The sequence below is a fragment of the Setaria viridis genome, chromosome 5 (genome assembly GCF_005286985.2).
Source record: "Setaria viridis chromosome 5, Setaria_viridis_v4.0, whole genome shotgun sequence".
Lineage (NCBI taxonomy): Eukaryota > Viridiplantae > Streptophyta > Magnoliopsida > Poales > Poaceae > Setaria > Setaria viridis.
In genome coordinates, this window is record NC_048267.2 from 11,608,358 (window position 1) to 11,632,667 (window position 24,310).

The 24,310-nt window shown below is 44.3% G+C and overlaps 1 protein-coding gene and 1 long non-coding RNA gene across 2 annotated transcripts; both read right to left on the minus strand.

Annotated features, from left to right (window-relative positions):
* Positions 1–8,451: 8,451 nt before the first annotated feature.
* Positions 8,452–12,616, minus strand: LOC117854591 (uncharacterized). The gene is made up of 3 exons (XR_011898374.1): positions 11,809–12,616; positions 9,527–9,603; positions 8,452–8,762 (listed from the first exon to the last, which is right to left on the minus strand). It is a non-coding gene; the product is annotated as an uncharacterized lncRNA (long non-coding RNA).
* A 1,200-nt stretch (positions 12,617–13,816) lies between these two features.
* Positions 13,817–18,607, minus strand: LOC117855678 (cytokinin dehydrogenase 2). Its single transcript, XM_034738057.2, has 3 exons — positions 17,731–18,607; positions 16,854–17,284; positions 13,817–14,724 (listed from the first exon to the last, which is right to left on the minus strand). The coding sequence occupies exons 1-3, from the start codon at positions 18,350–18,352 to the stop codon at positions 14,104–14,106; spliced, it is 1,674 nt and encodes a 557-aa protein (XP_034593948.1). The 5' UTR covers positions 18,353–18,607; the 3' UTR covers positions 13,817–14,103.
* Positions 18,608–24,310: the final 5,703 nt, after the last annotated feature.

The following is a 24,310-nucleotide window of genomic DNA, read 5'->3' on the forward strand; positions in this document are numbered from 1 at the left end:
CCCTCCGTGGATGGGGTTGGACTTGTTGAGTACTTGTGTACTCACCCCTGTTTTGTTGCTTCAGAGGAGGATCCGGACTACGTCGCCGGGAATCTCGAGTAGGAGGTTGCGTCTGCACCCAACGCTGCCTGCGATGTTGGCCCTTTTGCAGGATGCTTCCGCTGACGCATAGTTCCGATTGCAGCCCGGAGTCCGACTGGACTGCAACTTGGATTTGTATTGTTATCGCTTTAGTTTTACTTTGGGTGTGGCTTGCTCGCCCGCTCCTTCGGGAGCTGTACGGTTTCTGAACTATCTGTTGAATAAATGTGTTATCAGCCTCTTGGGACTGATAATTGGATCACATTTAGTCTCTACTTATGTGGGGACGCTTCACGGATCCTTGTCTTGTGGGCCCGGATGAGTCCGACCCTTACGCCCGGGGTCGGGCGAAGCGGAGCCTTGCGGCGAGGGATCGGGCGCATCCGACCCTTGGACCGTGGGTCAGGCGAGGCGGAATTTCGCCAGCGAGGGGTCGGGCGTGTCCGACCCCGGGACCTTGGGTCGGGTGAGGCGGAGTGGAATGCTTCTTGCCCATGCCGGGTCGGTAGGGATCGCTATTGCCGTAGATGGGCCCAGGCCTTTATGATTGTTGTTTAAGGGGTATAAGGATGTCGTTAATACTTCTCCCCAACAAGCGTCAGTAGAACTGTGCCCTAATTTATCTAGTGTTGTGCTGTGAACCAATATTTGTTTATTTCCCTTTGTTGAGAACCATTAGTTGCCTGTTATCCGAGAGACCATTTGTTGAGACTATTTGAGAACCATTGGTTATGTGTTTATGTGTTATCCATATATTTGTTTATGTGCTATCCATCCATTTGTTTATGTGTTGTCCATCCATGTGTTTATGTGATGTCCATATACTTGTTTATGTAATGTCCATCCATGTGTTTTTGTGCTGTCCATCCATGTGTTTATGTGTTGTCCATATTTGTGTCTGTAGATGGATGCTAACATGGAAGAATTGGCTAAAAAGGGGCACAAGGGACTACTACTTCTAGCAGAAATTTCCCAGCAGGTTGCTGTCATTGGTCAAATGGAAAACATGTACACATAATGGTATTTTAACAAATGAGAATACAGGAAAACATCAGAAACTGGACTTTAATGGGTTATGAGGTGCTTTGGTCGTCCGAGATACTTTTATAAGATGTTTTGAATGAGAACTGATATTTTCATGGCACTTCATGATTTGCTCATCTCGAATTACAGTTTAACCTCAACTAACAATATTTCATCAATTGAGTCATTAGCGATATTTCTGTGGATCGTCGGAGGACCCCAATCATTTTCACAAGCTGAAAATCATTTTACACGATCGCTATGGATAGTTCACACCAAGTTTCATGAATTATTGAATTGTTTGCGCAGGTTAGCAAAGGACAATATCAAGCTAAGACATCCAACTTTCTGTACTGAGCATGAAAGGGTGCAAGAGAACCGTTTTTGGCCTTATTTCAGAGGCGCTATTGGAGCTATAGACGGTTCACATGTTAAGTTGCCGTTCCAGTAGATAAAGTGGTTAACCACACATATTGACATGGATATACATCTCAAAACGTGCTTGCTGTTTGTGACTTTAATATGAGGTTTATCTTTCCGGTTGCTGGTTGGCCGAGTTCTACACATGGCACACGGATCCTCAATCATGCATTAGCGAATTTTCCTTCATTTCCCGTGGCTCCCAAAAGTATACACTATTCGTTAAGAGTCAGTAATAGTTCTATTGTTGTTTTCCTTTGCTGATTTGATTTGGTTTTATAGGAAAATATTATCTGGTGGACTCTGGTTATCCAAACCAAGTAGGATATCTTGCCCCTTTCAAAGGAAGCACATACCATATACCAGAATTTCAGGTTCATTCTGGGTGTCCTCCTCAAGGCAATTTCTTGCATTCATCCCTTCGAAATGTCATTGAGCGGGCTTTCGGAGTCTTGAAGCAGAAGTGGCATATTTTGAAGGACATGACAAGTTTCTCCACTCATACTTAGAAGCATATCATTTTTTCTTGTATGGCATTGCATAATTTTATTTGTGAGAGCAATTTGCATGATAGAGAGTTCGATAGATGTGATGCTGATGAGAACTACCTACTACAACAGACATGTGGCACAACCCAAACACAAGAAGATGAGAGTCCAGATGGGGAGAACGAGGATACTGTCACAAATACCATTTGCAGTAGAATAGTTGGTGCTTTGATTAGTGCGAGAGGGAGATAATTATGTGGACCATATGTTAATGGTGGACATTATTATATGAACCATATATCTTTTGTATCTTTGTATTCATGTGGACCATATGATAATTATGGATGCAAACTTACAAAAAATTAAGTTTCCATTTCTAAAATGGTAATTTACATGTGATTCAGTGAACAACACAGTGTTTTACGATCAATTTGTGTAGCAACAGTCCCTCAGACCTTGCAGTGGCATTGCAGACCTTTCTTGCCAAACCTACAGTTTCATAGCTGTTTCAACCAAATGACTTTCTACTTTCTCACAGCTGACAACTCACAATAACTTTTTCACAACCCACAACAATTTTTCCACGACTCACTGTGCAACCAAAGGTACCTTAAGACCTCGGCCAGCCCAGCGCGTCGGCGCTCGCACGCCCCGCAGGGCGCAGCTTCGCCCGCGCGCCCGCTTCCATGCCATGCACTAGACAGGCCACGGCTTCGCTCGCATGTCAGGCTGTCCTCCAATTAAAGATCAATGAAGCCCACCCCCAACCAAGTGACGCCACGTCCTGAATGAACTTTCCAAAAAAAAAGATAGCACGTACGAATCTTTAGTTGATTCAAATTTTCTAAATGTGATATCTCTTCAACAATTAATCCGATTTTAGATCGGTTTGAAGCATTTTGTAATATCCTATTTTTAGAGCATTTAAAAATGCGTACTTTTAAATTTTTTCTTTAATTCTAACATAATCTCTTTTCCTGAAATATTCAAAACCCTTTTATAAACAATCCTTGCATAAAATAACAGCATGAGTGTTGCATTTGGATGTTCTAGTAAATTTCTTTCTTCCAGCCTTAGAAATGTTTCTCGATAAATCCCTATCTCCAAAACTTTAGAAATAATATTTCTATAATACTCATTTTCCCAAAACTCTAGAATTAATACTCAAATTTAAATTGAATATTAATTCTATTCAAATCCTTCTCCAAACCTAGACATCAAACCTAAAACCCTTTGAAAAGGCATCTTTTATAACCAACCGAAACCCACACCTTAAACTTTATTCAAATTTCAAATTTGACTTCAAATTCATCTTTAAACAAATAGAAAACACTTCTAAATCACTCATGGACCGCAACCTCCCTTTTGGCCCGGCCTCTTCCGCACTCACCCGGCCCATCCCGCCAGCCCACAGCTCCGCTTTCGGCCTGGTCCGCTTCTTAGCCCTGCGCGCGCTCGCCCACGCTCGCGGCCCAACACCACCCCGGCGAACTTCTGCCCCGGCGCCGCCGTGCCGCACCACCGCGCGCTACTACGCCGCGGTTACCGAGCCGCCGACCGCAGTTACTGCGCTGCCGCCTGGGCCGGCGCAGCTCCGGCCATGTGCCGCTCTCACCGCACGCGCGCGCGTCCATTTCTCCCCCTCTCCAGCCATGCTAGCGCCGCTCGACGCGCCAGCGCACACCGCCAGCCAGCCCGGCATGCCACCCCGCTCCACGCCACATGGAAGGAAATTTTACCAATAAATTAATTGGTTGCCAATTTTTCGTGGTACGGATTTTTGAAAAAAAATGTCAACATGAGCATGGATGGAGAAAATAGGACTGCAATATGAAAAAATGACTTCTTATTATTAGTAACAAGAATGTTCATGACACAGTTGTAACAGAGGCAACGAACAAGCAACCATGACAATAATCCGGTTACAACTAAATTAGAAAGCAATGCACACGCACTGCAATATCAACCGGGGCACTAATCTAGTTACAACTAGAGCAATTGCAACCGATCGAGACCTCCAATTGCAATTGGGACAATAGCCCAGTTACAACTAGGATAATAAGACAGTTTCAATTACACTAGGAAGTCATGCATGCACTATCACAATTGTAATCGGGAGACTAATCTAGTTATCACTGGAGCAGTTGTAATTGGTTTAGTCCTCCAGTTTCAACTAGAACAATAACACAGTTACAACTAAGATAGTAATCTATTTACACACGTTACAGTTGCAACTGGGGCCCTAATCTAGTCACAACTAGAGCAATTATAGTTGATCGGGTCTTCCAATTGAAACAAGGACAGTAGCCCAGTTACAAATATGATGATGACTACACTAGGAAGCAATGTTACAAATAGTCCGCTAATAGCTCGCTATAGAACCGCTATAGCTTTTCGAGATAGGTGCCACAACGATATTGAAAATATTACTGCTAATGCCACTAACTCCACTATAGCGTGAAATAGCCCCGCTAAATTCAATAGCCTTGCGCCGCTAACACCGCTATAGTTGAGCTACGAACTTATATACTTTTAATTTATGAACTATGATTTATGATTTATGACTTATCCTGTGAGTTGCAACGACGGTGGCACTGAGGCGACGCCACGACAGAGGTGGGAGGTGGAGCAAGGCGACGTGCGTGCCTGCGGTGGTGCTGCAGCGGGTGTCGACTTGCTGCGGTGGTGGCGCTGAGGCGATAACAGCGTTGACGGCGCGCGCGACGAGGTGGTAGGGCTGGCAAGCTTGAACGCAACGGCGTGGTTGAGGTTGGGACGCGGCAAGGGGTGGCACGACGTGGTGCTGGGTGGCAGTGCAGGTTACCTCGTGAGGTCAGGCTGCCACTTGAGCAGGGCAGAGCGAGCACAGCAAGGGAGGTATGGCGTGTGGAGCTTGCATGCAGCGTTAGTGATGCTGTTGTCCGTGCTCTGCTGCTTTGTATAGGCATACGATGCATGTTGTGTGCGTGCTCAAGCTATGTGCGGCAAGGTGGCAAGTTTGTGCGTGAGAGCACACATGAAGAAAGGGATTAGCAGGTTGATGGTGATAGCTTAGAGGGAGAATAGGAAAGTTAAAGAGAAGTTGTTGTTACTTATTTGGAAAGACTAAATAGACTTGGTATAGATTTTAGATTGGTATAGATTTTAGATGAAAAGGAATTGAGCTCAATGATAGTTTTGCAATATTTTAAAATTGGATTTTGAAAATAGGTTTTGGAGTTTTGAATTTGAGTGAATTTTAGATTTGAATTTTCAGGTTGTTACATCGTTGGAAAAGATGGGATAAAATGGGTGGGAGTCACGATAAAAGCAGTTTTCAACGATCTCTCCGAGCCGGTGCATTCCCAACGCGGGTAGGATGTCCACGTCAACCGTTAACCTGTTAACCATTCGATCCATCAAACTTTCGATTTCGACCGTCAGATGTGGATCGGTTCGGGTCTCCACCCTACCGGTAACCCGAAATGTAGAGAAGCTTAATGATTCACTGCCCTGCTCGTCCGCAAGCGTGGGTCGCCGCCGCCGGAGACCCCCTCCTCCTCCCGTCGTTCCTTGCCTCTCCTCACCTCTTCTCCCCACCGTATCTCACATTCTCCCTCCCTACTGTACAATCTGACACCCCTGGTCCCCTGCGCCGTCATCGCTCTCTCCGTCACCACTCGCAGCGGCTACCGCGCGGCACGGCTGCTGCATAGTGATTGAGGTCGTCACGGGGAGCGGCGGAGGACCGGCAGGGAAGCAGCGGCCGGCGGTGCGCCGGTGGTGAGCCACATCAGTCACAGCTTGGTTTGAGATTATCAACCCTCGTTGGTCTTCTGCTCGATGAAATGCCGCCTCCACCAACAACTGACTGTCGATTGTTGAGCTCATGCTCTCTGCCTCCTCCTTTGCCGAGAATTAGCACGCAGTGGCAGCATCACCTGGTGTTGGTAGATTGCTTGATTTTTCTTCCTTGTGCGGTAACTATCAATCAACCAATAAGATTGCTACCGTCCGGATGCTGTTACAGGAGTTGCAGGAACAGAAGCATCACAGGGGCCATTCAGTTAAGCATCAGGATTGTTGTATAATTCCAGCGAAAGGTTCCTTTATTTTATCAATTTCTGCAGTTATTTTGGTTGTGTGCTCAACTGAGCACGAATTTTATTGCTATAACTGCTTCTGTAGGTGGAATTGCATTGCCCTTAGCAGATGTGGTTACCATTTTATAAAATTCCTTTCATACTCTAGAAGGATACATGCTCTGCTTCTGATGTACTACTTAAAAAAACTATATCATTTGCATTCCTTGTAAAGGAAATACTATCATGCGTTTGATAGAATCCCCTTAGTATATGTATTCCTTCTAAATGGTATCTCCTGCCATCTAATCCTACATCCAAATACATTAGTTATATATGGCTAAAAGTGCATTCCTTCTAAACAGTATGTCATGTCATTTAATCCTACACCCAAATTTGTGCCTAGAATGAACATTAGTTCTGTATGGCTAAAAGTTTCCATTTGTGGTTGCCAGAGATATTACCTCTTCCTACAGTTTTCTTATTTGATTTCCCCAGTAAATCTCATTACTGCATCAATGGCACTTTTGCAATTTGGTGTAGAATTCTAAGCATTCAAATTTGCTTGGCCTGTTTCTCCCAATTGAAAAAACAGTTGTTCTGATATAAAAAGTGGTCTAGCGAAGTTTCTGGAGCAGCTGATATGCAGTTTATATAGTTATATAACAAACTACTATTTTACAGGTGTGGCCCCTATTCATGTGATAGCTCTTTAGCACAGCTGCTTACTATTGTGTTCATACTGATTGTGCCATGAGTCAGCTTATGCATTAATTATTTCCCCCCATTTTTTATGGAAAAAATTTCTCTTCCCTGAAAATGGGTGCATCAGGAAAGTAATCATACCTATTTTTCTCATAGAGTAGCTTCATATATTTATGTTGGAGCACAACAAAATTGTTGCTGATTGCATTTAAGTACAATATATGTTCCACTCTTTTTTATTTTTTTGAATCCTAGATACATTTATCCTCTGAACCATGTATGGGAAAACTTAAATTTCATTTTCCCCTATATATGTGACTAAGGGGGTGTTTGGATACGGGATGCTAAACTTTAACAGTGTCACATCGGATGTTTGGATGCTAATTAGGAGGACTAAACATGAGCTAATTATAAAACTAATTGCAGAATCCTGTGCTAATTCGCGAGACGAATCTATTAAGCCTGATTAATCCATCATTAGCAAATGGTTACTGTAGCACCACATTGTCAAATCATGGACTAATTAGGCTTAATAGATTCGTCTCGCGAATTATACTCCATCTGTGCAATTATTTTTGTAATTAGCTTATGTTTAATACTTCTAATTAACATCTAAACATCCGATGTGATAAGGTGTTAAATTTTAATAGGGTGTTCCTAAACACCCCCTAAATTACTGCTTTAGTGACTCCGCATTAACCTTCTGTTACCTAAACTTTTGGTAAAAAAAAAAGCCCTGCTCCTATATGATTCTTTGCTTTTTTGTTTTGGGCTCACCTGCATCACATAGCCCTCAATCTTTGACAATGGTCCTTTCCCTGAATACCAAAGCATTTGAATCATATATAGATTATTGCTGCGAGGGTTTCTTTGATGTCAACTGCTTTTTAAAGTGCTCAAGAAAATGCATCAGTGCAAGATAAATATATGTACGCTTAAGATGTTCAGAATTGTAGCATCGTATAGTTGCATTATGCAAATCTCTGTAGTTGTGCTAATTGTTTTATGCCACATTGATTAGTAAACCACCTACTGTTTACTTTTGAACCATACATCCCTTTTCAGTAGAAGCAAGCACGATCTTTTAATACTTATCTATTTTGAGATATCAGTCCAAGTTATTTGTTAAGAAAAAGAGAGGAGTTTTCTTAGCAAAAACATTATTTGCTTTTTTTTCTGGAATAACAATGTTAGACTCTACTAGGCAAATGTTTTGGCAACTTCAAATTCACTTAGAAAGGTGCAACATAAAGGCACTCGTTATCAGTTATCGCAATTGATGATCCAATTGGAATAGCCTATAGTTTCATTGTTGCAATCTGGATCAAGTATTTCTTACTTGCAATACTCCTTTTATTGTTTATGTAAGCGTACAAAGCTGCCAAGAGAGGAAACTGCCACATGAAGTAGCAATCTTTTTTGTCAAGTTCAATGGAATATTTGCTGATCTACACCTTCATTCGAAAATGTGGATATGGCACATTCTAACTAACTTCTGTTTCTTTCGGTGTATATATGGTAGAAGTTGTTTAATCGACATTAGATCTTTGGAAAACAGATTTCTGATGTGCATTAGTGCACAAAGTGTAGACCATATGTTCTTGATGTACCTCCTCCTATTCACATGTTAAAATACCAGACACTACATGCCACGGTGAAGCATGCAGTAGTCATGAAGAAAGTAAAGCTATGGACATGATTATGTATTACACCAATCTAAAATGGTGTGCAACAATCAATTCATTATGTCATAATAGTGGGAATAGCACATATGCTCTGCAATGGCGCCAACAAAATCACAGGTCCTACGGGCGCGCCAAAGGCGCATCAGGTTTCTAGTATTTTTTAAAATAAGTACAAAAACAAAGTATAACATCTCCATCTAATAAAAGAAAAATGAATCGTGAATCACAAGGTAGAGATCTTCTTTTTCTCTTGCTCGATCCTTGGTATGTGTGGCATCGCCAGTCGTTTCAAGTTTGCGCTGAATTTTTTTTAAAACAAAAGGAACCGAGTCAATAGGTGTATATAATATATGAAAAATTATTGTTATGTAAAGTTATATTCAAAATTTTACATACCCAAATAATTTATTCACATAACTTATGCACATAAATATAAATAATATAATCTCTTAGCCTAACTACATGATATAACAAAAATTTATCAGTACAACTCATGCACAAAATATATAAAAATTTATCTCGGTTTAACTTATTGACATGAACATAATTTATCTACATAACTTATGCGTAAAAATATGTAATAATCTCTCAACCCTAACTTATTGACATGACCAAAAGTTTATCTACATAACTTATGCAGGGAAAATATATGCAATACTCTTTTGATCTAACTTATTGACATCATAAAAAATATGTCAAAAATAATGTGAAAACAAACATTCTTATGTAAGCTTAGTAACATGACTAAAATTTATGTACATTACTTATAAGTAAAAAATATATAATATGATCTATTTGCCTAACTTGTTGATACATAAAAAATTATGAACATAACTTATGCGCAAAATTTGAATATGCAAATAGTTTCTCCTCCTAACTTACTGACATGACTAAAATTTATATAACTCATGGTCTAACTTATTAGCGTGACATAATTATGTCAAAAAAGTTGTGCAAATAATATTTGTTCTATAAACTTATGTGACTTGAGTTATTGAATGGTAAGCTAATATGATTTACTGATTTAGAAAATCTGACAAAATGTTTAATACACATAACTAACTTTGTACCACACGAAGAAGTATTGTCCTTTGTTACTTGTTGAAGCACTCTCGGACTCATCACTTTCATCCATGCAAGCTGAAAAAATAAAACAAGCACAAAGCATTTGTAAAAAAGCAATTACTCGATCACTGGAATTAACGCATTACTACTCCCTACTGGACATTGGCTACTTTTATAGTGCAGCTCACTACATAAAAACTGCTGAAATGTTTGTACTGAGCATTAAAAAAAGGGTATTGAACATACATCCTATAAGCGTACTCGACATCCTTTTATCCACATTCCAAAAAATATATCCCTACAATTGCAACATGGAAATTTATCAAAACTAAAAAGGATTGAAAACTAAACCTTCTCCCTAAAGACTTTGATAAATAATTTATTAGAAAAACTTTTGTTTACAACCTTTAAAAGAACCTTCTTAGAAAAAACTTATAGAAAATAATTTGATGAGTAACTTTTAAAAGAAAACTTATGTTAGCAACTCTTGTATAAAAGAAAGCTGAAAAGTATATGAAGAAAACTTTTCAGAACAAGCTTCTCAAGTAAAAAACTTATAACTCATATGTGTTTCATATCAACACTAAATAAAAAGTAAACCTAGAAAAAATAGCTCTGTAGACAATAAAAAAGGAGGAAATAATTGACTTCTAATTCATATGTAACTTTGTGCATAATTTAGAAATGATACATAACTTGTGATACATAAGTCGTGTGCATAACTTTATTCAGTGTATAAATTATATTTATGTGCGTAACTTTGTGCATAAATTATATTTATGTGCATAACTTTGTACCATAACTTATACCATGCAAATTTTCTAAAAGGAGAAAAATTATGCATTTTGTATAACTCCTTCGCATAACTTATGAACTTCAGGTATATAACAGATGACTTTTTGTGTTTATGTGCATGATCTATACAATGCAAAACTTTTGGTGGGAAAAGTTTTCTTATGAGAAACGATTTGACATAAAAAGTTGTTTTCATAACATTTTCAAAAAAACTTCAACAAGAATCATAAATCAAATTCCTTCTCTATATAATTAAATTTATGTAGACAAAAAATAAACAGTTTTACTAAAAGTTTATTCAACAAACATTGTAGAAAAAAAGTTATGAACAAAATTTATATACACAAACTTATGTAGGTAAATTTTATGTAACAACTTCTTCGAACAAAAAGTTATATAAGAACAAACAAATTGTATATAATGTTATATAAATAAGTTTCTACACAAGTTTATCTAAACAAAAAATTATGTGACAACATTTCAAAACAAGGTTATGTAACGAAGTTATATATTCATCTCAAATTTTGGCTCATTCTGGAAACCTCCGACAGTGCTGCACCTAATCAGCGGCCGTGCTTAACCCACTGCAGACGTTTCATTCGCCACATCTACGGTGAGTTGCGGTTGGAATAAGAGATGAACTAGCTGGCTTCTACATCAATTGGGCATGCTTGAACTATGGTGTGAAACCAAACGCCTGCCACTATGTGCCGTAGTTGCGGCGCGGTGAGCTGCGGCGTGGTTAGGAGCGAACCAAACCGAGCCTTGATGAAGTTATCTACATAAATTTTTGCTCGTTACTGCAAGGGTCCTTATCTGCGTCCTGAATTTTCTCTTTGCAGTAAAAGCAAAACAAAAACCTCATGTCCACTACTGATGGTGACAACAGTGGGCAAAAATCATATATAATCCATGACACCATTTACAAATACATCTCAAGTAGAACAAAGTATTGCATAGTGAAACGTCTATCCACATATTTGTTAACCAAAAGATGAAATACACTAACTATTTGCAATATACAATTAGGCGATGGGTACTAGAATCAATCTTGCGAAAACCCATATAATATAATGATATTTTTACTGAGAGCACATTGCGATTCGAGTAACTAATCTCTTTCATATGCTGAGATTTAATTAAAATATTGGCAATCACATAAACAAAAGATTAAAAGCATATATGTTTTTATAGAACTCTAATTAGTCTAAAACTATATGTCAGCCAAACAAGGAATAGTCCTCACTTTGTTCCAGCAAGCAGGATGATATCCACTAGTTCAATTTGAAAAAATGAAGTTCACTACTAAAAGACCATATTGTCATATTGTTCTACGGCAGAATAGGCAAAATAAACAGAACACAATGGAAGAGGAAATCCTAAGATAATCAGGCCATGAATGAGCAAAACATTATCATATTCAAAATACTTTCAACATAGATTCAGCGGAAGATGAAGAAGGAAGCAAGGAGTCTGTGGGCTCACCAGGCTTTTGCTTCCGCCTGCTGCTCTCCAAGCCAACGCCCCTCCTCCAGACCGCGATGGCGGAGCGTTCGAGAATCCCAGCCACCGCATGGCTGAGCTGAGATCCACTGCAGTTGGGCTCGTGCTCCACCAGGCTACCCGCACGACAACTTGCGCGTTGTCCAACTATGCTCCCGCGGAGCACGTACGGAGGCTGAATCGGGCGATGTGAAGGCCGGATCCGGCAGGACAGATGCCGCAGCTCTCCCTCGCCGCTAGCCTCCGCCAAGTTGCTGTCAGGCAGATGCATGGCAAGCCTCCTCCTCCGGGGCCTCAGCAACCGCGGCTCCGCGCCGCATTCGCCACCCCGCCTCCGCGTGGCCCCGCCTCACGGACGGACGATGTCGCCGGCAGCCGCTACCGCCGCGCGGGGCCAGGTGCGGCCTCAACCCACCGCCGCCTACAGCCTCCTGGACGGGCTCATGCCGCGTCGCGCGAGATCTGCGGCGACCGGCGCGGGATCCGCCGCCGTCGGGCCCAACTGCGTCGATCGCCAAATCGCTTCTCCGCGGACCACCATGTAAGCGGCCACCACCACACCCCACGAGCTGCCACGCGCTGACCTCGCTCCTGCGTGCTCCGCCGTTGCTCGCCAGCTCAGTGCCGCCTCTGCTCCCACCGGCCACCGGGATCTAGGGGGGAAAGAGGGAAATTGAAAAGGGAAGAAAAGAGAAGCGGCGGAGGAAGAGAGGGGGAAAATTAAATCCTAATTTTTCTCCCCTGAAATGCGAGCGGCCTCAAGTGGGCCCCCCGGCACGTGCGGAGCGCTGCAGGCTTCCAGAAATAGACGAGCGCTGTCCGATCGATCGCTAGGAGGAAACCAGCGACCGAGCGTAGAATCAGCTTTTCGTGTTTTTATGCTTATGTTTTGAGTCAAGTTATTCATCCAATAGTAGTATTCCACCAATCGTAAAATTCTTGGTCTGTTCGCTTCAGTTTATTCAGCCGGCTTATCAGTCATCAGTGTTTTTCTTTCACAACAAATCATCCGTTTCAGCTTTTCAGCCGGTTTATAAGCTGAAGCGAACAGGCCCTTATACTTGTGTTTGTCTAGATTGGAAATGTGAGTTCAAAAGCGTAAAATTTCAGATACTAGTATGTACCTTACCACGGGAGAAAAGAAATCTCCTCAACCAATAAACATCGCACAAAATACATGTCATAACTTGATTTACGACCTACATCAACCAGGATACAAATTTGTGTGTAGAAGGATTCATTATACTTTCAAGAAATAATCATTAAAATAGTAGTGTATCACTCAGTGGTGGAGAATAAGCTTTTATCGCTCACCTGGACTTCTTAGCCCTCTTTCCTTTAGAAGAAAAATATTTGTGAATGCTAGCCCTCGAATCTTTGTTTGCACGAATCAAACCCAGTGACAAACCCACAGTGGTATTCAGCTATGTTCAGATGTGAATTTAAAAAGATTTCATATTGTAACATTGAGTTGGGCCAATGTAGAAGTTGAAGCATTATGGTCGGTGAATATCATGGGGTCCAAAGTTGAAGCCTTATGCAACCCCAGTTCAGCCTCGTGGCCGGGTCCGCCAGCTGCGCGTCACTGACTCGACGTCGTTCCCTCTCGTCTGTTGCTTTCGTAGGTATAGTACAGCCGAGATTTGGTTGGGATCTAGCAATATCCATGGAACAGCCGCAAGCGATCCACTGTGTGTACTGCCGTGGATATCCATGTCGCGCAAGTCCACAGCCTGTGTGGGGTATACTAGTGAATATCCCGTGCGTGTAAAATGCTACTTCTTCTATCTCAAATTGTAGATCGTTTTGACTTTTCTAGATGCATAGATATTATTATCTATCTAGACGTAGAGTATATCTAAGTGTATAACAAAGTGTATGAATATAAAAAAAAGCTAAAACGACCTGTAATTTAGAACGAAGGGAATAATCTGCACTAAGGGAGTAATCTGCACTGTGCAATACTGCTTGCATGAGTGTAACACACGAATGGTAAAAATGACCATATTTTATTTTTACTACTATAACATTTATATACATACATGTACAATTCTTCATCCAGGTAAATTGATCACACACGGTTCATACGTCGCACATATGCAGACAGTACACTGACTGTACGTTCCAGCGTTGTTCAGACCTTGCTGGATCAAGTTCTGACGATGTGCATGCATTATTACCTAAAGCTATAGACAGCAGTACGTAGTAACTGTACCGGCCGCCACTGACGACTGAACCGGCCAGGCCATGACATGCATTATTTCATACACCGATCGATCAGAGGACATGTTCATCAGGCGACAATTCAAGCGGGTACGAGAAAATCCTCTGCCCGCGCGACAGGATCGCCTTGGGATCGTACTTGCGCTTGCGGCGGGCGAACCTGTCCCAACTGCCGGGCCCGAAGTGCTGCGCCGCCCACTCCGCCTGCGTCGCGTACGACGCCAGGTACTGCGTGCACGGGATGCCGGCGCCCTCGCAGAAGCGCGCCACCTCCGCGTTCTGCGCCTCCATGCGCCCGAGGTCGCCGGCGGCCACCGCCGACCGCAGGATCGCCACCGTGTAGAACACCTCGTCGCCGTCGTCGTCCGGGAACACCGCCGACATGGCGCCGTCCCACATGCGCCGGTTCATGGGGTAGACGAGGACGGGGCCCGTGGCGCCGCCGCCGGCGCCGTCCCGGAGGAGCACGCCGTGGAAGACGCCCGCGGCGAAGTCGAGGATGCGGGAGCGCGGGAGGAAGAGGTTGAGCCACGGGTGCGGCACGTCCCAGAGGCCGGCGGCGCGGAGCTTGAGCTCGCCGGCGCGGACACGGTCCAGGAACTCCACGTACGACACGTCCTGCACGAACGCGAAACCCCGCGCGTACTGCAGCTCCCGCAGCATCATCTCCAGCCCCTGCATTATGTTGATGCATGCAAAAGTAATTACTATTTACTGGTAGTAATAAACTAGAAATTAAACTACCGATGACGCTACGCTAGGAGTTTAACCTGGCGTGCACGGGTCATATCAGTATATATCACATCGTGTGGGTAGTGTACTCTAGCTAGCTAGCTACTCCGTATTCCTTTATTCGCATGTATACTTCTACATACATGTTAAAAATGGTACTCCCTCCATCCTAAATTATAAGTCATTCCAAGAATCTTGGAGAGTCAAAGCATCTCAAGTTTAACCAAAATTATAGAGAAAATTATAAAAATTTATGATACTTAGATGACATCATAAATGTTATTATATTATCATATAAATTTGGTCAAACTTGAGATACTTTGACTCTCCAAAATTTTTAGAATGACTTATAATTTGGGATGGATGAGTACGTGCCAACGTGGTGGGTGGCTAGTGAAGAGACTGCTGAGACGACTTTTTGTGCAGATGCAGGCACGCATATGCAACAGCTACCCAGGCCTAACATGTTCTGACCAAAGCATTGTAACCCAGCTACCACAGCACAGATAGCTGTTACATGCTAGCAAACGTACTGCTCGCTCGATGAGTTCGTTGTTCTTGATGGACAAGTGTCACGTTGCGCGTAAAGATCCGGGCACTGTTCCTGGCATGTGTCCGTACGTGCCGGGATCTGCGAGTACATGCCAACTTGCAGCTGGTAGCTAGCTAGGCCACCGTGAGCCACGGATTGGACTGTGGTGCTCGACGGCTCGCGCGGTCCCTTTCGTGGAAAAACGTGGCCGTCCCAACTGACAGATCTTGCAGCTAGTACGCTCAGCACTGTAGCTGCGGGTGCAAACAGATCTGCAAAGAGATCGGTGTTCCAGCTGCACTGCCTGGCTAGGTCCATAGCTTCTCTTGTTATGTGAATGCTAGCTGTATGTGCAGTATAGGCCATAGTGAAGAGAGTGTACTCAACTACTCTCACATGTGGTCGTACGTTAGTAGTATATCCCCTAGCTCCTTGGCTCTTGCTAGCCGAATGACTCGTTGCTAGCCGAGGTGCACTTGCTACATTTGTAAATGATTATTTATTTTGATGGAGCACAAGTCTTACAATAACATGATCATGTCACTAGGCTATATATACGCATAGCTTGGATCATGTATTTGGCTGGCTACCGTGACTAGCTATTCGTACTAACCAAGTGAATGTTTATCAAAAATTCCTGCACAGATTTATGAGCAACAATTCAGCCATTTCCCGAAAAAAATTAAATTATTTTCCACATAAGTTTTGTATCTTCTCTTTTTTTTCTTTCTTTTATGTGACAGTCTCGGCGTGTTTAAAAAAAACTAGAACTTGCTTCCACCATATAGGAAATATATATCGGAATTTTAGTTAGTCAACTAAAAAGTTTAGTAACAATATTTCACCAGTCCAAACTGGTCGTTACATGTATATCGTGGCTATATTTTATTTCAAGTGAAAAAAGAAAGACAGAAGTTATTTGTGTACAAATTATCGTCATCATCTAAAAAGGTAACGAGTAAGTTATACTATAAGAAATTGCATTGGCAAACTCGAATAATCTTTTTTAAGAATTCCCCCTGTCTAAATGTTCACTAGATATTTCACAAGCAACTATATTTAATTTTCAAGAGCGAAATGGAAAATTAAGCCTTTTACGTTTGATTTGCGAGAAAAAGTACGTACTGCACCCCATCATCAAGCAGACAAGCACTATATGCCTCCGCTAAACTTTTAACTTATACAAGTCTTTAAAAAAACACTTTTAACTTATGCAAGGTATGGGTGATGGAGGATGTGTGTCCAATCATTATCGCGAGAAAAAAGAAACTTGCTCGATCTGTGCGTTTATCTTGCTTTAATTTGTACTCCGGAGAAAAGAGTGCGCGGAAGTTTGCGAAAGATATGCACCACAATGGACCGACAAAGCCAGGCCAAGTACGATGTTGACGCTGCACGACTGACTGTTTATGTTGTCCCCACCAACACTTGCTGCTTGCACCATTGGGACCATGCATGCATGCGTTACGGCCAAAAGTTGGGCACAATCCCAGAGCAGTAACCCGGCACGTAGAAGTTAAAGCGGGTCATTAATAATTACCTTGTCAACGTCGGCGGCGGACGTGTCGCCGGCGCCGCCGTAGTAGACGGCGCCCTCGAGGCAGTAGAGGACGCCGCCGGCCCCCTTGGCGAGCGCGGCGACGCGGGCAGCGTCGCCCTCGGAGAAGAAGGACGACGACGGCGGCTGCGAGCGCCAGCTCCCGATGAGACCCTGGTAGTCGGTGAGCACGGAACCCTCGACGTAGTCCATGATCCCCGCCACCGCGCCGCGCTCGGCAATGAGCCGCTCCTGGTCGCCCGTCAGCACCGCCACGTCGGTGTAGAGGAGCCGCACCCACCGCGCCCTCGCCGGCGCCGGCGCCAGCGGGATCCGCGCCCGCGTGATGATGCCGAACTGCCCCAGCCCGCCCAGCACGGCGTCGAAGAGGTCGGCGTTCTTCTCCTTGGAGCACATCACCATCTCCCCAGTTCCTGCACGAACCGAAGAGGTCATCTCGATCGTCAATAATTAGAGGGTGTTTGATCGCCGGACTAAACTTTAGTCCCTGTCACATCAAATATTTGAACACTAATTAGGAGTATTAAACATAGGTTAATTACAAAACCAATTTTACAACCCCTAGGCTAAATTGCGAGACGAATCTATTAAGCTAATTAATCCATCATTAGCGAATGTTATTATCAAATCATGGACTAATTAGGCTTAATAGATTCGTTTCGCGATTTAGCCTAGGGGTTCTGCAATTAGTTTTTTAATTAGTTCATGTTTAGTGCTTCTAATTAGTATCCGAATATTCGGACTAAACTTTAGCTCCAGGATTCCAACACCCTCTTAATCTCCATGTCTGCGGCACCGGTGATGACGTGACGCGTGAGTACGTGACTGTGCACAACGACGACGACGGCGATGTGCGTACCGGTGATGACGTCGAGCTCGAGGACGTTGGATATCTGCGGGCCGTGGCGGAAGGCCTGGCCGCTGATGCCGGCGTTGGAGAGCGTCCCGCCTATAGTAAGATGGAGGTAGTCCGTCCAGGAGCGCGGCGTGAGGCCGTGCGCGAGGGCGGCGTGCAGCACGTCCACCCACAGCTGCTCGCCGCCGGCGTCGACGTAGCGCCCGGTCACCGAGACGGCGAGCCTCGCGGCGGCGTCGGGCCCCGCCGCCAGCGACGCCATGTCGACGACGACGCCGCCGGGTGCCGCCGCCTGGCCGCGGGTCGAGTGGCCGCGCCCCCGGGCCGAGACCGGGAACGGGGTCGCGCTCGCGCTGGACGCCCGCAGCAGCGCGGCGATGTCGGCCGGGCTCGACGGGTAGAACACGGCCGCCGGGCGCGCGGCGGCCACGGACACGTTGGTGCCGAAGTCGGTGGACGCGAGCGCGGTCGCGGCGGCGTCCGTGCGGACCCGGCCGCCGGTGGCGTCGGCGAGCTCGCGGACCCGGTCGACGACGGACGCCGGCGGCGGCGAGGCGAGCGTGGGCGGGAGGGTCGCCGCCTTGAAGACGGCGCAGATGATGAGGACGGCCGCCATGGTGATCATAGCTTCGATCTCACTCCTCTACGATGATGTCTCGAGCTCTAGCTAGCCTCCTCTCACTCTGAGTAGTAGTAGTAGGAAGTAGTGGGGAGCCCGGGTGGCTATAAATAGCCGGCGGTGGCTGGACTGCAGGTCTTGGTGTTAGGAACCGGCTTTAAGTAATCACTTGCTAGACTGAGCCGTCCATGATCCAGTGCATTAGCTGCGACGACGACGACGACGACTTGCTTGGAGCTGAGCTGAGCTTTAGTTGAGATCTGTAGACAAAGACCGAAAGATATGCATGGTGTCGTACTAGGTCTAGGTGATCAGACACGTATGAATACATACATACAGCACAAGCGTGCGCATGTGAACGCGCGCAAGAAGAGTCAACAGTCAAGAGAGAGATAATGGGGCCGGCCGGCATACGCGTACGTACGATGACAGGAAGACTTTCTCGGGAAAACGACAAGCTTCCAAGATCCAGGATGAGCTAGCACACACGGTACGGTAGAGCTACAGCTCTGGGCCGTACGTGGAGGCACTGATCCATGATCCTGCAGAAGAGATCCCTACCATGCATGCCTTGTTGCATGATTGGTTTCTCTCTGTTCGATCGGCTAGCTGCTTTGCCACCATTCGAATCGCGCCGGACGATGCTTTTGCATCCTCTTTTAGGTTCGAGGACGATGCTGAATGGAACAAAAGAACCGTAGAAATGGGCAGGCACATCACGTAGCTAGCGCAAAGGGGGTCTCTGCTGGTGATCGATATGACTCGATCGGATGGAACTGTGACACTCATGGCCAGCTTTACGTACAGGTCACCAAATTTTCCTCTATAGCTAGTATTGGCCGGGTCGACAGATCAGAGCCCACCAACGCCCACGTTCTGTTCTCTAGCATTCAGCAACCGGCCGGTTGGGGCCCGGGTACGTGCACACAAGAAATCAAGGACAGTAGTGTATCGTACTCGTGCATATATGGACTGACTACCAGTAAGCGTGTCAGGCTGACATGTACGTATCGGCATATGGTTCCGTCGTCAGTCGTCACATGGGCTAGCTCGAACCAAATCCAGTCGATCTGTCCACCGTCCATTTTGCCTCTTTCGTAAAACAAGGCCACTATCTCAACTGGCAACAAGCCGTGCATCGGTATCTATCGTACGTACGAAAATCCTGGCAAGATTGGTCATGCACCTGATGATTATTTTATTCATCTGGAAAAACACATTGAATGATGTTGAACTACTTACATGTGCATGCATGCCAATTGGGCGGCTAACTTTGGTTTGAAGGATGGAGACCCGATCATCTATCTTCTCAGCTCTCGTATTTTTGTTTGGTTTAGGAAAATGGAATGAGTTGATCCATTACGATCAAGCACATGGTTAGCTTAAGATTGCGGAATATGTTTATCCCTCCATAGTTTCGATATAGCTGGTAAAACATCGATACCGTCTCTAACATGACACTTTGACTTACGATATTAAAATTTTTATTATTAAAAAATAACTACATGTTACGAGAGCATTTTTAATTAATCAATTTAGTAATGTTATAGTGTTGTGTGTGGTCAACCTATTTAATAAAAAAGTAAATATTCATGTAGTCAAAGTTAAAAAAGGTTGACTTAAGTCAAACCAATAATAGATAATGAGGTCCTGTTTGGATCATCAGTTGTCATTAATTTGTTACAGTATTTCGTTAGCTGCCCCAACACGCATCCAATAGCCAAGCTAATAATTCTATACTAAACATGTCTGGAGTTTCAAACTGAAGGTTGGACAGTGCTTGCATGGGAACAAATGTAAACGTAGTAGACGTAAAATAAAATCAATTCTATACTGTGGCGCGCAAGAAGCCAAAAAAGTACTAACGAATTTTGGGGCGGATCGGATCGGACCGGACAAGCAAATAAAGATGGTACGCAGCGCATCAAATCCACTGTTGCGCATTGACCCCATCAGCCGCGAGAGGCAAGACCAAGTGGTGGACATGCACGATCCGAGACGTACACACACGCACTGTGTCTGTGTGTGAGGCAGTAGGGCTAGTAGGAGCGGAGCAACAAGGACAATGAGTGTGTACAGTGCGGCGTACGAGATCGACGACGCCAACGACGCCGCTCGCCAGCCAGCGACCACCACAGGCAACCCCACGGATCTGACGGCCGTGCAGGCGTGCACAGTGCACACATATCCCGGCCGTTCGGGTCACCGGCGCCGGCCGTGTCGGGCCCCTTCCGTCCTCACCGCCTTTGTTTGCAAGCGAAGGCGAGATTGCTGCGCCAGATCCAGCGGTACACTGACACGTACGCCGGTCGTCCTGTCGTCGTCTAGCTAGCGATAGATGCTGCAAACGCTGGCCAGCGAACAAATCGCCTTGATGAGATCGATCGATCGAGGACGGAGCACCTACTCTCTCTGGGCCATCGTTTGTTGCTATCTCTATCCCTGCATGCCATGAGGAGGATCGACGAGTAGACGACGACGAAGCAAGTCAATATCTAATCTCCCATGGAGGCAGAAGAAGATGATAGACTAATCTATCATCCATGCAATGACAATTGGTTCTAGCTGGTGCAGCAGATGCTACGTTCTACAGTACTCGGTCGGTAGGGAGAGAGAGAGAGAGAGAGAGAGAGAGAGAGAGAGAGAGAGAGAGAGAGAGAGAGAGAGAGAGAGAGAGAGAGAGTACTGCACCGGGCGGGCAGGGTGACAAAGGAAATCCTGCATATGTTAGTACCCTTTTTTTTCCCATACATTCTTCCTAACTCTCTTCTTAACTTTGGTGTTACATATATATCTGGGGATTTTGAAGATTCAGGGATTTACTAGAGTGACTAGCTAAAGGGAATGCTAGAGGAATAATGCTTCTGTCTCGAGCATGATGAGTCATGGCTCATCGTATCTAGCTGGAATCCTGTCGAATCAAGCGATGGCCTTTGACAGTTTTGGGTTGCTGTAGCTCCTACTGTCTATCTGGTACGTACGTTACGTGCAGATCGATATCGGCAGCTCGCTGATGAACATGTCAAACGAAATGTTGCTCGATCGGCCCCTTCATGATCTCTCGTGAGATCTTCGGTACGAGATCCTGATGTGTGAAAGTGGACCACGCATTCTATCCGTAATGATGCATGCGCGTACGACGACGAGTGGCAGAAGCGAAATCTTTCTCCAAGAAACTTACACTATATCTACTTTATTTTGGATATATCACTACTAGAAATATGACCTCCTCTCATCCCGAGACCTGTTATGACCTCCTCTCATCCCAAGGCCTGTTACTAATATTAGCATTAGTACCGGGTGCAACGGATGATGCTGGGAGGGCATCCCGTGGACCCCTTTAGTACCGGTTGGGGGCAACAATCACTAGTAGAGAACTCACTTTCCATGCACCCCCTTTTGTCCCGATTTAAAGTTGGTCCGGGATAAAAGGTTTACCAACCGGAACTAAAGCTCGGTCACTAGCGGGAGGCTCACCAACTGGGACCTTTTATCCGGGTTGCAAAGGCTAGTGGAAAAAAAAGTCCTGAGAGGCCTTTTATCCCGGTTTGAAACACCAACCGGGATAAAAGACCCCCTTTTATCCCGGTTGGTGTTACCAACCGGGATAAAAGGGTCGAGGTCCTTTTATCCCGGTTTGTAATACCAACCGGGATAGAAGGGGGTCTTCTATCCCGGTTGGTATTTCAAACCGGGATAAAAGGGTCCCCCACGGGGTGGTTGAAATCCCTCGAACCCTTTTATCCCAGTTTGTAATACCAACCGGGATAAAAGACTCTTTTATCCCGGTTGGTGTTTCCAACCGGGATAAAAGGGTCCCCTATGAGTTAATACAAAAGGATTGCATCCCCTATATAGTCAGATGTGCTGTGTAGGTGGGATGGCAAGGAAGCTACGCGCGAGGCTGGAGGTCGTGGGTTCGAATCCCACGCACCGTGCACGCGCATATTTCGTGTGAAAAATCACGTGACTTGTGACGTGCGCGTGTGGGGGCCTATCCCCGGGATTTCTTTTTTTTTTGCAGCACCTGGCATGGGGATCCTTTTTATCCCGGTTGGTATTGGTATTACCAACCGGGATAAAAGGGGATCTTTAGTCCCGGTTGAGTGACCCGAGACAAAAGACCCCCCCCTTTTGTCTCGATTGGTTTATCCCGGATGGATTTTTGGAAGATTTGCACCCTACCAACCGGGACTAATACCGAGTTCTCTACCAGTGAATCGGTACTAAAGGGTGCATAGTAGTACTGGTTGGTGCCCCCAACCGGTACTAATGCACCACCCACCCTCTAGTACCGGTTGGTGGCCACAACCAGTACTAAAGGGGGTACCCTCTAGTACCGGTTGCTGCCCCAACCCGGTACTAGTGTGGCATTCCCCTTTAGTATCGGTTGGGGGCAACAACTGATACTAGAGGGCACCCCTTTAGTACCGGTTGTTGTCCCCAATCGGTACTAATTTTCTTTCTATAAATACCCTCCTTCTTCCTCCAGCCCAAGCCAGATCCTCCAGCTCGAGCTTCACCCTATCCACGGCGAAATAGGGGAGGTTTTGCCGAATTTGTGACCATTTATTAGGGATTTCACTCATTCAAGTGTTCTAAAGGTTAGAAACTTCATCCTCCATTGATACATGGTTAGTATACTAAGTTTTATGCTTTAGAGCTAGAGTAATTTGTGACTTTTAGACTAAGGTACAATGGGGAATTTTTTCATTTATATGAATGTGTTATTTAGAGCTCATATTTGTGATTTGTAGAATAAGCTACAATTTTTTAGATGCTATGATTCATACTAGTAAAAGAAATTGATATGAGGTTAGAGAAATAATTTTATAGTTTAGTACTTTTCAAATATGAGGTAAATAAATTATGGCTAATGTGAGCGAGATAAATTGTGGTACATAGAGATAATTTGTATATTTCTATCTAAATTTTTAGCAACATTTGAGTTTAATGGTACTTGTATCGGTTATTTCAGGAATTGCGTTATCAAATTGTAGGAAATAATGTTCATTTCATGCTAATTCAAGAATTTTTCTATATTCTATAGCTAATTCAACATTTTTACCACAATTTCCAACTAATTCATATACTGCAAAAATAGAAAAATAATTAACCACAGCTTCACCCTATCCATGGCGCCATAGGGGAGGTGCTGCCGGATTTGTGACCATTTCTTGTGGATTTCACTCATTCAAGCGTTATAAAGGTTAGAAACTTCATCCATGTGTAATATTTTGTAGATGGATCGACAATGGATGTACAACGCAGACAAACGTTCCATGGAGTACATTAATGGCTTGTGTGGTATTCTCAATCAGGCAGAATCCAACAAACTGCCATCTGGTTTCATTTGTTGTCCATGCAGAAATTGCAAAAATAAGAAGGATTACTCATCCAGAAAGACTATTCAGGCCCACATATACAGTTCTGGATTCATGCCTAACTATTTCCCGAGTTTTAAAAGGATGCAAGGAACATACGGTTTGGTTTAAGTACAGATGGGTTCAATCCATTCAAAGAGTTCAGTAGTGGTCATAGCACTTAACTTATGACCTTATGTATGTTCAACCTTCTGCCATGGTTGTGCATAAAGCGGAAGTTCATTATGATGCCGATAATTATCCAAGGTCCAAAACAACCTAGCAACAACATTGATGTTTACCTAAGACTGTTGGTTGATGAACTTCTACTGTTATGGAAGGAAGAAGGTGTACGTGTGTGGGATGAGGATAAAAAGAAGATTTTTAATCTACGAGCATTGTTGTTCGTAACCATCAATGATTGGCCGACGCTTGGTAATCTGCCCGGACAGTCAAACAAGGGATTCTGAGCCTGCACGCACTATTTAGATGATACTTGCAGCATGTATTTGAAGCACTATAAGAAGGTCATGTGTACGGGCCATCGTCAATTTCCTCCTGCTAAGCACCTTCTAAGAAAGAAAGGGAAGCATTTTGAAGG